Genomic DNA, 18,377 nt, shown 5'->3' on the forward strand with positions numbered 1-18,377 from the left:
GACAGAGTTACTTTCAAATTTACAATATCAGTATGAATAAAAAAGCACGTGTAGCCGACAATTTAGACTAAATAAAGACACAGAAAGATGTAAAATAAAGTAACTGCGATTAAATGGTAATAATACTGAGCCAAGGTATCTCCATTTCGAAAAAAAAAATTGACGTGAATTTATAGAAACACAGCAGATGGATCTTCTTGATGATAGGCCTTTAGATCTTGTAGGTACCATGCACTCCTTAGATATTCTGCCACCAAACAGCAGTACTCAGTATTGTCGTGTTCCAGTTTAAGCGATGAGTGAACAGTGCCCATAGCATCTTACTTTCCAAGGTTGGTGGCGCATTGGCGAAGTAAAGGATGGTTAATATTTCTTGCAACGCCATTGTCTGTGGGTGGTGACCACTTACAATCAGGTGACCCATTTGTTCGTCAAGGGTATATCATAAAAAAAAAATCATTTTTATTCACGCTTCTATTTTAATCACGCTTATAAACACAAGCTTATGAAAAATCATGCTGCAATTAATGCTTCTATCATTTGTCTTGTCTGAATAAATAAATAAGAAATTCAGTCTCTAAAGCGTTTATTTTAATACAATTTACACATACACATACATCATTAAATATTTAAAACCTTAAAAAACAATTCTATAAATCTAACCAATTATAACCACGTAGAAGAACAATGGATACATTGAAATTATTCCACTGTACATAAATATACATATAAAAAGTAAATAAATTTAACATTGGAGTTTTTTGTGTTTTGTTTGTTCAGTTACATCAAGCACGGTTACCAACTTAACAGCGATGAAAACCAGTGCAACAAAATATGTATATTAACCGAATAATTTAAATAAGAATAAAAGATTTGAATAATTAAACTTGTGATAATAATGTTGTTTGATGTTCTTTGAAGCTAGAAATATAAATTTTCATTATTTTTTAACTTTGAAAACTTACCAACTTAAGACATCAAATTGGTCTATGGGAGCTGTTAGACAACGATCATCGGACAACATTTGAAACGCAATTGCTTAAACATATCTAGCTCCCTTACTCACGTACTTTCTCTATCTTTTCTCGCATTCATGTGTGAACTATAACTTTTATTGTGAAGATTCGAAAACATTATTGTTAGTAATTTTTTCATCAGCCTTAAAATTGTGACGGATTCAATAAGATCCATTTTAGTTCCAATAGTTAGTAAAATATTTTATCTATTGCATTGTTTATGGGAAAAAGTCTACTCACAGCCAGTCTATTTGGTGTTTTAGGTCTTTACTAAGAATTTATATATAATCCAACGGCAGAGATAAGTTTATCTCATAGAAGTACAGAGGCTTGATGATTATTGTACATATGATTTTATATAATAATTCCATCACCAGATAAAGACCATGCATTGCCATGACTCTTTAAATTACACGTATTATACTAGGAACCTTCGCACAAAGACCAAACATTTTTATTTCAAATAAAGAATTTATACGATTAAAATCAAAATGTCTCGCACAGTTCAAATAATTTCTTAAATATGTGAGGTTTAAAATGACAATTCAAATTAGCTCGTAAATGCTTATGGAATAAAGTTATTTTAACTGTAACTCAAATAAGTCCTTATACAGTCCTTTTAGTTTTTTGAAGTCGGGTAAATCAAGGTTAGTATTAAAATCTGATGATAAGATTGCTTGAAAATTTTGTCCTGTACTGTTAATATTAGAGAGTCAACATGCTTCAATAATCGTATATTAATATTCCTGTACATCGATTATAACACTACTAATATATAATAAGTTCATCGTTAATTGAAAAAATCAAACGATCTATTTTGGAACTTTTATTTGATCTAAACGAGGTTATCAAATTTGGTCTCGACAGGAAAATGCTTAAGCTTTATAAATATTTTATAATCATCTTTAAATATTTCGATTTCTTTTGATTTCTGTGTAGCAGTTCTATCAGGTCTGTGTTCCTCTTGTATACTATGCATTGCGTTATTTGATTTTATATCTGTTTCTTCGCCTGTCTCATAAATTTTCGATATATACATACTTGATGTCTTCAATTTTATTTCCTATAGTTACACCTTGTACCATTTCAAAAACAGCGTCTACTGATGCAAAATATTGTATTTTTCGTTTAAAATTCACTAAGCTTATCATATGATCTATCATTGGATTAAATTCTATTATATTATTATTAGCACTATATTCTTTAATGGCAACATTTTAATATTGATTTTTTGTATAAATTGTCGTCACAATCTAGAATTTTCGAAGTGATTTTTGATGCTCCTAAATTTTAAGCTCCATGTTTTTTTAGGTAACGTTGTGTTCGAATCTGTTATAGTTTGACTATTTTCAAATGTCTTCATTTCATTTGTTTTCGTATCATTTTCGTTGACTTTATTATTGACAGCATTATCTTTGTCATCATCATCTGATTTTTCTGTACTTATTTCATTATCTTCGTGACCGTGGATTAATCTGTTGATCGGAAACTGGATTTTATAGAAGATATATGACACCAACCAGATTCCTAATTGGTATAAACAAACTTGCCACCAGTTCATGATACCGAAGACCTGGTACAGCCAGCGATCCGTGACGAAGTATATCGTGTAATATCTGAAAAAGTGGAAATAATAAAATCATACAAAATTTAAGATAAAAAATTTTGTTTATTATGTTCTGATGTTTATTTATTTAACGATGGTTAAAGAGATAATTCAGATTAAATTATACAAAAAACATAAATCGCGTTGGCCAGATTATTGAAACTTTAGTAAAGTTGGCCACTGGGCGGGGAAGGAAAACAACGTGACGAAACCTAAGCATTTTCAAACGCATTGGAATGGAAAAATACGCTCTAAATATTTTCTCCAAAAGGAGAAAAGGCATTAGTCCACAGAAATTGTAGTACATTGATTAAATTGATATCCTCCTGACAAATGTTAATTAGAATACTTCTTTTTTCTTTGTCTTGTATATTCGATTGTGAGCATTTTATTGCAGTGGAACAAAAAAGAACGACTTATACTAAAAACTATGTAACCCTAAAAAACTATGAACAGGAAAATCTTATTCCTATAGTAAAATATTTGATAACTAGTTGTTATAATCAGCATAAAAATAACCCTATTTCCTTCCTTCTATTTTTTTTTTCGCTGATATAACACATTGTGGCATTTCCCCCGCATTATGCCAACGAGAGGAGGGGGGAGGAGCTAGAGATAAATGGGACTGGGGAAAAAATGACAATTCGTAAGTGTTCATTTAAGTAACACGCTGTAAATATCTTACTGTTGGGCTGAGGCGAGTTGATTCGAGTTGGTGGATACACTTTTGAAATTTCATTAAAATAAGACATATGCAGGATTCCTGACGATTTTCCTTCGCCATCGAGCACGAGATGACTTATAAACACATGGAAATTCAGCGCTGCTTGCCAGAGTTAAAGCTGCAATTATTGGTTAAGTTGCACACGTTCAATACGCTCTTTTATTTTAATTGTTAACAAATATTAGTGTATGTAAACACACCCTAATATTTGTATCCAAACCTATAGTGAAGTGGCGTGGTAAACCCAACTCTTGCCCACAAGTGGGATATTTTTAATACTAAAATTATAAAAAACTCACACTATAGCGTACGAAAAAGCAACTATCCAGTAGAGAATCAGCTCCAATCTTTGGTTAGTGGGGTATCTTCTCGCTTGAAGCAATGTTTCGATGATGACGACGATGGTTATGTTGGTGTGGACGCAGTGGTTGAACCACCAGGGTACAACCTGGTCGTAAATCCGCGGGAAAACCAGCTCTCTATCGATGGCGTACACAGACCAGAACATGGCCGTTACGAACTGTAATTGAAAAGTATCGTTTATTACGAGTTTGCTGCAAACGCTTTAAGTCACAAAACTGACTGATGTTATGTGGCCATCACTGCCTATAGAAAATGGCGCTGTGAAACTTATTAATCATTAATCAAATCAAAATATTCTTTATTGAAGTAGACTAGTAAAAACACTTTGAATGGTCAAGTAACTATATTGTATTAAATGTAAAGCTGCCATCGGTTATTATCGCCATATGGTTCCACTCAGCCTTTAAACCGGAAAACAGAAATACTAAGTATCTATTGCTGGCTGGCGGTAGAATACATGATCAATCGGTAGGGTAGATACCCAGACATGCTTAACGACGTCGACTAATTTGGCGATCTATATATTCTAAAACATCCTCCAAATTATAAAAATACAAGAAGGAGTCGTGGGACTCCTTATTCGTTTCGTGTGTTCTTTAACTAAATATTTCAAAATTACTCACTAAAGTAAACGGAACCACCATTCCGCTGAATATGACATTTCTCCAGTATCTGATCTTTGCAGCTAATGAGTTTTCTTGCTTGTCCAGCCACTCCAGGATATCATGCACCAGCGACAGACCGAGGAACACGGTCTGGAAGGTCTGCGAATAAAATTTTAACATCAATTAAAAATTTCAACTTAAGAACTCTATGGTTTGGTTACAAAACGACCAAAGTAGATTTTTTAATAATATCTTAACCTCATTGCGCTAATTGCTAAATAAAAAAAAAAACTTATGCTTAAGCATACGACATAAGCAAATGGTTGTTTTATTTAATATTAAATGTTGCAAATGGATCATCCAGTGGTAATTCACCATCACGAAAGATTTTTTGTCCGGTGTTGTTGTGTTCCCGTTTACACTTAGTGAGCCAGTGTAATTACAAACATATCGTACATAATATCTTAGTTTCGAAGTCGCATTGACGACGTAATGAATTGTTAATATCGTTTACACTGATAATGTCTAGTGGTACACCACTTACCATCAGATGGTCTAATACTGTATTTAAGGATATCCAATATAACTTCAAATTAATATTTAAATTCTTAAATATTTAAACATTCAAAATCAAAATATACTTTATTCAAGTAGGCTTTTACAACCACTGTTGAATCGTCATTTAACAAACTATTTAAAGTAAAGCTACCACCGGTTCGGAACGTAGATTCCACCGAGAAGAACCGGCAAGAGACTCAGCTTTTGAAATTGCTTTCAGAAAATACATCCGTCTAGTTCTTTCTATTATTTAAGTACGTGTTTGGTTTTGGATGAAACCTGTATCAATCTCGGAGCAATGCCCTTAATCACTGTATAATAAGTAAATAAATACATAATTCAATTAGTGTGATTGTGAGTACAGTGAGTACTTATGTCATAAATATTGGCTATGTTCTTGGAGTCCAAGCTTGCTTCATACCAAATTCTATCACTTTCGGTCCAGTTATTTGGCCTTGAAAGATAAACAGACAGACGAAGAGACATTTATAATATTAGTAATTACGCTTAAAAATTTCTTTTAGTGTCTATTTAATATTCGAATCGTGAAAATTAATATATGAGTGACTCTTGGGGGATGTGTGCGTCGGTAGCATGCGTAAGCGATCCCATGGCGCCCGCCGAAAGACGGAGAGGGTACCGCTGGTTATTTAGTGGGTAAACCCAGCGTACCTGGGCGTTCTCGGCGTCCAGAGCCCCGGGGAGTACCACGCCCCCCCCACTTTCCATCACGTGGGGGAAGCGCGTAACGCGTTTTTCCAGCGAGAAAAAAACAATGTATGCGTAACTCGCACGTTTTAACTGATTATCTAATAGCTGATTCCGGCTCAGACCATATGTCTGACCTTAAGAGTAATCTTATTAACGTTATCATCGAATGATTATAATTACAAATAGTTATAAATGATTAAACTATGAACGATAGCCACACAGACGACCTCCTTTATCTAAGTGGCCTTCGACGTCTCGTCAATTTAATAAACAAAGTACACATAAAGAACGGATGTTAAACTAAATTGCTATATATAGTCTCTTAGTGTTGTCTGTCGATAGACTATCGACAGACTATCGATAGCTCCCCATGAGCAATACTATCGATAGTATTGCAAAAACCATTACTTCTAACCTAAACTATCGATAGTATATATATAAGTGGTCACCACCGCCCATAGACAATGACGCTGTAAGAAATATTAACCATTCCTTACATCACCAATGCGCCACGAACCTTGGGAATTAAGATGTTATATCCCTCGTGCTTGTAATTACACTGGTTCACTCACCCTTCAAACCGGAACACAACAATACTAGGTACTGCCCTACCACCAGCCCTACCACCAAGTAAATATAATTATTTATTAATTAATTTATATATTAAACACCATTAACTATGGTGATTTTCTTCGCTTCCGATGATAATATTGTTATCAGGGGGGTGTTGAAATCAGCCCTAATCGGCCCTTATCAGCTGCTATCACGCGTCAGTCTCGTGACGGAACTTTGACCGTACTGTCCGTTATCAATTCCGTCTGTTGCTTCACATATAAGTAATTGAGTAAATCGTGTTAAATTTTAACTAAAATTGGTATCGTTAGGAGAAATCGTTTATCGTACCGACATGCAAAACTAATTATGTTTAAAATATATATATTTATAATGCACGCAAAGTGTACATTAAAAATTTACATGCTTTATTAAATATACACATTTAAAAGGGAAGTTCTAGTTAACATAAGCTTTCAGTTGAAGTCGTGTTTTTTTTTGCCTTTTTTAAAATGAAGTTTTTCTCAAGTTACAGTAGAGAGTACTGACAGAAATCTTCAAATAAAGAAAAACTGTTATCACCCTTCAGGTGACCTTTTTTCTCCCTTTCTTTTTTCCTCTGTCTCGTTGTATTATTAACTTTTAAAAACTCTGACACTCTCAATCACTCCAATCTCGAGGGAGACCACCAACCAAAATGTTACTTTTAAAGTTATTATGCTTATTTATTTAACGATGGTTAAAGAGATAATTTAGATAAATATATCCAAATAACATAAATCGTAATGGACACGTAATTAAAACTTTAACACCAATTGTGCATCAAAATCATCTCATGCTGGGCGGACGATTGTGACGTAACTTATGTCAAACGAAAAACTGCCATTTACACGGTAGTAGCCCATAAGTGGAATATTTGATGGCTGTTACTAGTATTATATTCAAAAATCAGTAATTTTCAACATTATTGGAAATCGTAGTACTTAATTAAATCGATATCCTAGAATACGTGATAATCTTGACACTTGAGACTTACACAAAGCTGTCTACTACCACAAAAGTGTTAATTACGAACTTTGATCGGAACGTGTTCGTAATTAGTTATAAAATTTATCGACACACACATCCACATGTCGACGAGATAACCTTAGTGTGGGTACAATGTAAACAGTATTATTCAAATCGGACAATTAATTTATTTGATTAATTGAAGTTTAGTGTAATCAATTAAGCAGTTAGTGACCCAGTGGGAACAGCACGTGAATCTTAAACGATATTTAAATAACTCAAAAACCGGCTAAGTGCGAGTCGGATTCGCTCATGAAGGGTTCCGTATAATTATCTATAAAAAAAGCAAAATAATACTTTTGTTCTATGATCCTTTAAAAAATTATTGTATTCATCTTTTTAGTATTTCTAGTTATAGCGTCAACAGAAATACATTATCTGTGAAAATTTCAACTGTAACTGTCACGGTTCATGAGTCACACTCCGCTGTCCGTCCGTCTGTCGGATGACGGACAGACGGACAGAGGACGACAGCGGTAAAAAGCGGTTATTTTAATATTACAAACAGACACTCCAATTTTATTACATGTATAGATACAACACTATTCCAATTGTATCTATATATATACATATATAATTATTACTTGCAATATTTCGATAACAACTTCGTGGACTTTCAAAGCGGCATTTTTTCGAAAATCCATAATGAATACCACAGATTAATCAAGCTCTCGACCAATGATATCGCGTCGATTCAATGTCAAATGTTGTTTATTTACATTGTGTTTAATTATATTTATTAACAGCGGAGTCTTTAGGGTCCCGTTTTACCATTTGGATACGGAACCCTAAAAACGGTGCGTGTGCTTATATACGCGCCTGAGAAGTTATACTTATTAATTAAAATTGTTTATATTTTGTATTTAATATTTAGTAGTTGCATTAAAATAATTAATTACAATAAGATAATAAAATGACTGAAATCGGATACTCAGTATAGTTAAACGATCTAAACATGAATTGTTAATCCAATTTATATATAGTTTCAAACGGTTCTAAATAATAAATAAATATAAATAAATAATGGATAACATCACATACATTACTCTGATCTCAATGTAAATAGCTAAAGCACTTGTGTTATCGAATATAAGAAGTAACGAAGGTACCACAAACACCCAGACCCAAGACAACGTAGAAAACTAACGGAGTGGCGTACCCATGATAACCGAACACAAACACTACTCAACCACGGAGGTCGTCAAAGACTAAAGTTAATGAAAATGTGTATAATTCTTTTAAAGATCGACCAGAGTGCCTTCCAAATAGTCCCAAAGCTCAATACCCTGTCAAAGAAACTCAGAAGTTACTCTTTTCCGACGATCGGTCACAACGATTATTGAATTAAATATTTGACTGTTTATAATCCCTTCCAGTCCAAGGAGTAAAGGATTAAAGGATTTGTTTAGTTCATGTTACAGTGAAAGCTCTAGTCTGTACTAGAGCTTTCCAAGTCACTTTTGAAGTTATACTTCTTGGAGCGTTATGAGAATGAAAATGTATGAGATTGTTTAATTCAATTCTTAGTTTAGTGGCTTTTAGTTGTGCCGGCAGGGCACAGATTATTCCGCGAATGTCACGTAGGAATGACAGTGTTATTATATGATGCGTGCTTACAGCGTGACATTAAAACATTTAAAACCACTTGAGTTTGCTCGCTGAACTTTTATACCCTGTACAAGTTAGCTTGATCTTTTTGACAGATGTAAATTTTTATGTTGGACATAACTTTACAATGACGTACATATTATTTTTTAGTTTAATGATTTTATACAAAAGTTCCTAAAGATTTAAGCGTTACCCGAAAATTTTAAGACTCTTTCTATTATATATTATTGCAAAGTAAAATTTAAATAGAAACACTGAAAATAATAGACGCTTGTACAATGTTACATCGGTCGGACGGTAGGGACGCGAATGACAGGCAGTAACTGTTACAAATATCGATTACAAAAATCCTAAAGATCATTGTTAAGTTATTGTTACGAACGGAGATCCTTTTGGTTGGGGTCTCTTTAGATGGCATAACTCTTTTTAGAAAAATAAGTTTAAAAACAATGAATTCTAATTTGAATTACGCATTCCATCGTTCCATCGACTGTTATATATGTTATATTTTCTGTTTCTCATCACTAGCCCGTCTGTCAAAAAGATCAAGCTATCTTGAACAGGGTATAATTAAGTGCAAATCGCTCAAAGACAACTTCGCACCTTATACTAATTTACAATGTTTATTTTATTATAAATGTATATTGTTAATGTTTAATTTATTGTGTGTTATTCTAATGGTAAAAAGGAGAAATTACATTTATCATAATAATAATAATAATGATTACTATATCATTAATAATTAATTTTAATAACGCCGAAGAAGTTGTACTTTATCATTTAAATAACTGCAAAAACTTATTGCATTTGGATTGATATGATTTCTTAAACAATGTACGAAATACAAAATTTAGCCAAAGACCGTTAATTAGAATCCAATAAACTAAGATACGAAGTTTACATAAGTTTAGATGTCGCGCGCGGCGTCGCTCGCGTTTTAGTGGTTAGTTTTAGACATATGTGTTAGGGATTAAATAACTAGCCTTCATATAAAATTTCATTCAGCGAGTTTAAGTCGTTTGAGTTTATTTCTATGCAAGTTAACTCTTAACTGCAATATTGACTATCCATAATCCTATCGACCCGAGATGGCCCAGTGGTTAGAACGCGTGCATCTTAACCGATGATTTCGGGTTCAAACCCAGGCAGGCACCACTGAAATTTCATGTGCTTAATTTGTGTTTATAATTCATTTCGTGCTCGGCGGTGAAGTCCGAGTGAAGTCAGGACGAGTAGCTTGTTAATAAGTATAATTAAAGGTATAAAAATCTGTGGGTACTTACAAAATTCCATCCAGTAAGGTAGGCCTCTTTAAATGTATATAAAATTCTAATGTCTGGGTTTGGATTGTTGGCAACATTAAGGCTGGGGGCAGTTATCCCGATATATACATGATGGAGAATACCGAATATGTGGAACACAGTCCTCCAATACAAATTAGAATCACTCCGATCAAATAATTTTTCATTTTCCGTTATCAAGAAACACAAAACATTATAGAATATATTCGTATCACGCCATAGTTCTTCCATTTTTTAAATTATTTATTATTATATTATTGTATGTTTATTGTTAATATATTTTGTATAATTATAATTAAAATTAAACTAAATAATTAAGACTAATTAACCGCCCGAACTAAGGTTACGGGCGACTGCTTTGTTTTATAAAGAGGGTACGTTAAAATGTCTTATGGGAGTGTTGCCATATCGAAATGAGAATTCCCATTTAATCATAATTTTTTTTGTCATATTAAAATAATATAATATTAAAATAAAATGATTGTTTATTTTATGAAATTAAAAAATATGAATATATTTTTGGTTTAACTTGGTGGAAGGGCTTTGTGCAAGCCCGTCTGGGTAGGTACGACCCACTCATCAGATATTCTACCGCAAAATAACAGTATTGTTAACTATGTATTGTTGTGTTCCGGCTAGAAGGATGAGTGAGCCAGTGTAATCACAGGCACAAGGGACATAACATCTTCATTCCCGATGATTCCCGGTGATGTAAGGAATAGTTAATATTTCTTACAGCGCCTTTGTCTATGGGCGATGGTGACCACTTACCATCAGGTGGCCCATATGCTCGTCCGGCTGCCAATGCCATAAAAAAAATATATATGTTTTACAAGATAAGTAAGTGAATCTATAAAAATATAAATTTCCAAGAAACATAAATACGTCTTAGTTTTTAGCTTCGGTCTGTTGATTTACAAATTACTTTTTTTAACACACCCACACACACGCGCAAACACAAACACATCCATGTTTCCACGCACAGCAGTCGTTTATACAAAATTACGTTTTGTTTTTTGCTTCTTCGAATTTTTTTATTACTTACTATAAATTATCCTTAAGCAGGCTTATATAAATAAAATATTAACGAAATTAAGTTACAATCTTTATAAACTACATGTAAATAGAGTAAGTAATAATAATATTTTATTACCTTGCCGTATAAAATTAAATAAAATTATAAAAAAATACATTGGTAAGGAAGGCATATTATTCGATACAAGATTATATAGATGATAAAAAAGCGTGGAGTTAATGCTTGTTGACTTCCCGGCAGGAGACATAACATACATATATAATTGTATTTAACTAACACGACTGTATTTTTAGATGTTGAAAAAGAATAACTACAGAGTTTCTTGCCGGTTCTTCTCGGTAGAATCTACATTCAAACCGGTGGTAGCACTTAATATAGTTTGTTAATTGAATAAAGTATATTTTGACTTTGATTTTGTGTATGATAATATCAGTCATTTAATGCACTAACTCTGTGCTGCATCAGAGTTTTATGCCTCTTGTATTAAAAGTATATAAAATATCAGCATTTATATTGCTTTTATAACTATATTTTAAATGAATAGTCCTTTTCTGCGGGATAATAATCGGTTTGATACTGGCTACATTACATTAAAGTAAAATGCCGTGAGATATTACACTTTAGAAGTAACTTTAGCACATCAGACGAGCCGTATCAACTAATATCAATGTGTTTGATTGATTCTTAAACAATGTTATTTCGTATGTATCAAATACATAATAATAATATAATATCATAAGGAGGTATAATTTGTTTGTTCATCTATAGGGGTAAGCTATATTATACATATACTATTTTTTTATTATTAAACTGCATACTCAAAAAACCGGAGTGTGTCGCTAGTAGGTAGTATTATTTTAAAACATAATCTTACAGAATACCAAATGACAATCACCAAATCAAAGGTCACCATCATTACGGTATCATAACGTTTTTTTTTTTTTAATTATACTGAATTTACTTACAAGCAATTATTAAAAAAAATAAAATAACTTAATCCATTCCAATATATTAACTTGATATTAAAAATAAAATCACCAACAAAACTTGTAATTATATAAAAAATATATACTGACAACACTGATACTATTAACGTCAACTACATCTATTAGTATATATTATCTGTATGCATTTACTGATTCGTTTATTTAAAACGTTATCTGCGCTAGACAAATAAATAACGATAATAATTGTATTAACTACTGCGACTGACCAATCAAAATCATTAGACTTTTGACAGAGACTGTGTTTATAACAAAATGAAACAATTTATCATAATTAAATTGTATAAAATAATCATTACGAGAAATAATGGCTTATTTTCGAAGCGATTTTAAGCACTACATCATTAATCCTTTTTTTTTTCGAATGGATAGTTGCTGTTGACCAGAGTGGCCTCTACAGCGTCACCGGGCGGATGAGCGAGTCGTGGAAGACTCTGCCGAATGTTGAGAGCCCACTGAAGAGCTCAGAGAACGCTCCTCCTAAGGGCCTCCTTCTGTGAGGCCGCACCTCGGCTTAGGACGTCGTCGACGTCTGGAGGGAGGACATGTGTGCTCTGAGACCCATCATACGCCTAGGCGCGGACGGTTGGTAATAAACGAGGGACCTCGACCCCGTCAACGGGGTCGGTGTTTAAAGTGTGTCCCATCAAGTCGGCATTAGCCGATGTAATAGTATCAAAGGGGAATTAATCCTTATCCAATTAAGTACCTTAAATACATTTTGAATTTATTATATATCAATATGGCCGTTTACGGCATTTAATTTAAATGAATATTTTCGAAGATATTACAGATTTAAAACATAGCGGTTTGTGTTGTCCAACGACTGAAAAATAGATCATCATACTTAAATGTCATTCAATTCTAACAATGCTACATGCGTGTCGAATTGATAACCCCCTTTATTTGAAGCCGCTTAAAACTGTGAACGTTGTAAAACATTCCGTAGTAGAATTAGTACCAAGCGTTGCAACCGTGTGAAGCCGTGGCGGGTCGCTAGTATAAGTATAAAATAGTTACAAGTTCTGTTGTGTTCGTCCGGAATTGAAACCACTATCTTAGTTACTATTCTAATGACTGAACCATCTCGACATTTAATTACTGTTTGTGATGGTGGTAGGGCTTTGTGCCACCCCATCTGGGTAGGTACCGCCCACTCATAATTATATTCTATCGCTAAATACATTGATATTAAATATGAGAGTACTTTGACTTTTCTGTTTTTGTGAGTCACGTGATTCGTAGTGAGGCTTATATAAGTGATGGGAGCTCTGTACGGAACACAGTTGGGACTACGACTTTTTACTATTCACTTTGATCCTGGACTAGCAACGTGCTAATATTTAAGGTACGATATAATTTTGTGATATAATATAATTGTTATTGCTTGTTAAATTATTGATGAATACATGAATTGTGTTTTTGCAATTATCAATATACAAAGTTAGTATAAATGTATTTAACTAACATGATTGTATTTTTGGATATTGAAAAAGAGTAACTACTGAGTTTCTTGCCGGTTCTTCTCGGTAGAATCTACATTCCGAACCGGTAGTAGCTTTACTTTAAAATAGTTGTTAAATGACCATTCAAAAGTACTTGTAAAAGCCTACTTGAATAAAGTATATTTTGATTAAGGTAATTTGGTTTAATTATTAATTAATAATTAATAAAAAATCTAACACATGCAAAATGCAAATGATTTTGTTTTAATTACACGGTAGAAGTATATATTCTCAAGCACGTACGAAAATACTAGCACCTTTTTTAAATTTTAATTGTTATTAGGAGCCGAGATGATCCAGTGGTTAGAACGCGTGCGCCTTAACCGATGATTTCGGGTTCAAACCCAGGCAGGCACCACTGAATTTTCATGTGCTTAATTTGTGTTAATAATTCATTTCGTGCTCGGCGGTGAAGGAAAAAGTCGTGAGGAAACCTGCATGAGTCTAATTTCAACGAAATTCAGCCACATGTGTATTCCGCCAACCCGCATTGGAGCAGCGTGGTGGAATATGCTCCAAACCTTCTCCTCAAAGGGAGAGGAGGCCTTAGCCCATCAGTGGAAAATTTACAGGCTGCTAATGTAATAAAATAAAATTGTTATTGTATTCGCGATAATATAACCAACTCAGATTAAACCCAATTAATTACTAATAGTACATAACTACATTTTAATTCCATTTTTTTTTTTCGCTATATTTATTTCCGTTGCCTAATGGCCTCTACATCGTCACCGGAAGCGAGTTTAAAAACTGATTATTGAAAGCCCACTTAAGGGATCAGAGTACGCGTCCAATGATGCCTCCTGTGAGGCCGGTGAGACATTTTGTTATGATGAGCAAATGGGCCACCAGATGGTAAGTGCTCCACCATCCATAGACAATGGCGCTGTAAGAAATATTAACCATTCCTTACATCACCAATGCGCCACCAACCTTGGGGACTAAGATGTTACGTCCCTTGTGCCTGTAGTTACACTGACCCATCCTTCAAACCGGAACACAACAATACAGAGTACTGCTGATGAGGATGCCGTCGACGTTAGGAGGGAGGATTGATGTGTGCACATTACGTCGTCATACACCTATCTATCGACGAGACCTGATTATTATATTTACCTCAAAGGGGTGAGAAATATAAGGGTTCGATATGGTCAGCAAATAAATAATTATTATTTTTATCAATTGATTCATTTGATAACAAATTGCCCCCCAAAGGGGTGAGCTAGGGAATTATTAAATATAATAATATATATATTTTAACTTCGACTATAATAGGCTGTAGAAATTAAACTTACCAGATTCCAATGAGTTAAGAACGCGAATGAATACTTCTTTGTATCTAATATTATCTGTGGCATGTCACCATTATCTGTTATTCCCGTAATCAACGACAATCCATACCCCATCACTATAAGTAATGAAATAAATTCAACACAATGTATAATTAACTTTAGAACTACCAAATTCATGATAATCGCCATCTTAAAAACTATATTGTCTAAAACGTGTCTTAAAATGTACTGAGGCAACTTAACGTCGTAATTGAGTAGTTTGTGTTTATAAGCGTATTAATTTACATTTGCAAAAAAAAAAAAAGTATGTTTAAATATAATATTTAATTATTTGTTTTTAATTGTCTGTTATAAGTCGGATTTTAAGTACCTTCATTGTTATTTTTGTTAATGTTTTGACCGCAACTGTTCATATTCGAATAAATTATAATTTTTCCTGTATTCAAAGAAGTCATTTACGAACAATTCATGTATACCCATTATTTGAACTGAAGTTAGGGACGTATAGTGTATGAAAGTATTTTTTTATATATAGGTTTAAGCAAACGTGCATGAGGCTCACCTGATGGAAAGTGTCTACCGCCCATGGACATCTGCAACATCGGAGCGCTTGCAGCTTTAAGAAATACGTACGGTGTTTTTTTAAGGTTCCCTTGTCTTGGATGGGCTTTGTGGTTGGCTTAATTAAATACTAGATAGTCATGGTTCGCTGGTGACATTGAGATATCTTCATAAACAAAATCAAAATGGCTGCCTCGTTACTATAGACGCGATGCTCCGCTAGTGTCAGTAATCAACCAAGCGTGGAAACTAAGCTGTTACATCCCTTGTCCTTGCAGTTACACTGGCACACTCCCTAATCACAATCAAACCGGAACATGACAATAGTAAGTATTGTTACTGGCGGTAGAAGATATGTGAGCGGCCAGGTAGGTATCACCCACTCATCAGATAATCTACTACCAAGCAGCAGTAATCAGCATTGTTGTGTAACGGTTTGAAGGGTGAGTGAAAGGCACAAGGGACTTAATATATTAGTTCCCAAGATTGGTGGTGCATTGACGATGTAAGGATTCAATAATATTCTTTTACGGCGCCCTTGTCTATGGGCGGTGGTGACCACGTACGATCAGGTGGCCCATTTCAAAATCCACCTATATATAGCACTCTCAATGGTACAATTATAATTAAACTTTATGGTATATAATATATGTTATATATAATAAGGTTGCCTAGAGGAAAAATTTTAGCGATCGATTACATATACATAATTATTTTTTTAGGTGGAAAAATATAATTAATAAAATACAGTCTTAAATTTAAAAACCTGACTCTTTTTTTGTAACCAACCAAGGGGCCAACCAGACCCAAAAACGCGAACGAAGCCGCGGGAGGCAAATCAAAGTAAACACCTGTATCTATATTAAGAACTTTTGGCAAAACTTTGAATAACATTTAGCTACTCACAAATTTTGTTACACAGTGAATAATTTCAATTTACAAGGGATCGCTCGACATATCATCTCATCGACTATTGTGGACGTCGTTAAACATTTGTTTTATACTTGGAAGCAGTCATACGAAACTTTAACTGTGTAAGGTCCCGAAGGGGTCTATTATAAGTCAACTTTTCTTCCTCATTCATATAAATGACTTGTATAATTTGGCAAGTGATAAACGAGATATAGTCTTGGATGCTGATGACTATTTGATGGATACTTTTAATGCTTCAAATATAAAAATATCAATTTGACAGTCAAAAAAATGATCGTGTAATTTTTAGTACAAGCATATATAGAACTTCAAGGTCTTTTTTATTGTTAATTTATTCTGCCTCATGTTTTTTGCGTTATTTATCATATTTACTATTTATTACTTTGAAACTATCAAGCCTGCAGTGCCACTCTGTAAAAACAAACTTCGTATACTCATGAAACTTAAAAAAATAATTCATGAATCATCGTGTATTAACACTACTTTGATGCTTGTAGTCTTTAAACAATATAATAGTTATAATCAATGTCACCCCTTCTGATTTTACGATCCTATACTGAAGTTTCGAGTGTATTTTCTTAGAAAGAAGCTCTACATTTGACTGATGGATTTTATTTCATATTTTGTCAATCAACCAGCAACGAACAGCATACAATTTTAATCTATTTGATTTTTTTGTACAAAAGAGATAAATGCACAAACACAACTGATAGAAAAGAAAAAAAAACGTCTTAAAATAAAAATTAATCGGATACTTTTGGTGTGAACCGGAACTATAAACAAATAAAACTTTAAATTAAGATGATGATGTATCTGATTTAACAGAATTATGCATGTAAATTAAAATTATTTTCAACTGTATCTACTTTTAATTTTGAATAAATTCAGGCAAAACAACCTCAGGGACATCGTAGGTATATATTTCTACAGGACATTGACGTGCATTAGTATGAGTGAGTGACACACGTGCTTACAAAACTTCTTAGTATGTGTGGCTCGTATACACGTATTCATAGTCAAGAAAGAAAAAAAAATCCTAAAATTAGATTATAATTGTTAAGTTATAATCCAATTTTATTTATTTTATTAAATATTTTTCGCTAGGTATATACCGCTTGTTTTCATACTGATTTAGTTGTCCATCTTGACTTTGAATTCCATCTCGTCTCGGCTTTGAAGTTCATCTCGTCCGTCTAAGAATCTCCTATGTCCATTATTTAGATTTAATTTTTCTTAAATCAATTCTTAGCAGTTGATTACGTTATAAAAATAATCTATTCCAAATTTCAATAGTTTTGACTCAGGAATTGAAAAATAAAAATTGCTAAAAAGGGCCAACGACACGCGGTGTGCCCAGGCGGTCACCCATCCAAGTACTGAACGCGCCCGATGTTGCTTAACTTCGGTGATCGGACGAGAACCGGTGTATTCAACATGGTATGGACGTTGGCGACAGTACATACCAAAAACACAAATACAAAATATTTATTTACTCCATCTCATCTGATTTGTTTCAATGAAAGTATTAAATATATAAATACAATTGTATTCGTATTCAATTATTATCACTAAATCTATGTCTGGATGTACTCCAGATTTACTTAGTGATTTTATTTATTTATAATTTTTCTCCAAAAATCAACTATTTCGATATAAAGACATCTGCCGGTCCTTTGAAGACACTTCAGTCAGACAGTCTTTTTTAAAATTTTTAATGGGTTCATGGATTTTCTTTTAGATGTAAATATAAATGTTTAACTAAAGTGACATATATATAAAAAATCAAAGAACCTTAAGTACTCCTGAATATAATGTTATTAATAAAATATATATGTACATACTACAAATTTACGTCACTAAAGTAATTCAGATATATAATATTATTATTCAGACAGTCCTCACAGCCTAAGTACGAAGCAAAGTTCATTGAAATT

At 33.3% G+C, this 18,377-nt stretch overlaps 1 protein-coding gene and 1 non-coding gene across 2 annotated transcripts; both read right to left on the reverse strand.

The window, feature by feature from the left end:
* Positions 1 to 580: 580 nt before the first annotated feature.
* Positions 581 to 10,479, reverse strand: LOC125074390 (androgen-dependent TFPI-regulating protein-like). The gene is made up of 4 exons (XM_047685710.1): positions 10,095 to 10,479; positions 4,333 to 4,473; positions 3,646 to 3,866; positions 581 to 2,632 (listed from the first exon to the last, which is right to left on the reverse strand). The coding sequence occupies exons 1-4, from the start codon at positions 10,341 to 10,343 to the stop codon at positions 2,263 to 2,265; spliced, it is 981 nt and encodes a 326-aa protein (XP_047541666.1). The 5' UTR covers positions 10,344 to 10,479; the 3' UTR covers positions 581 to 2,262.
* A 7,296-nt stretch (positions 10,480 to 17,775) lies between these two features.
* On the reverse strand, positions 17,776 to 17,894 carry LOC125074469. Its single transcript, XR_007120117.1, has one exon. It is a non-coding gene; the product is annotated as a 5S ribosomal RNA (ribosomal RNA).
* Positions 17,895 to 18,377: the final 483 nt, after the last annotated feature.

This window comes from Vanessa atalanta, chromosome 27 (assembly GCF_905147765.1).
Source record: "Vanessa atalanta chromosome 27, ilVanAtal1.2, whole genome shotgun sequence".
In the NCBI taxonomy this organism is placed as follows: Eukaryota; Metazoa; Arthropoda; class Insecta; order Lepidoptera; family Nymphalidae; genus Vanessa; species Vanessa atalanta.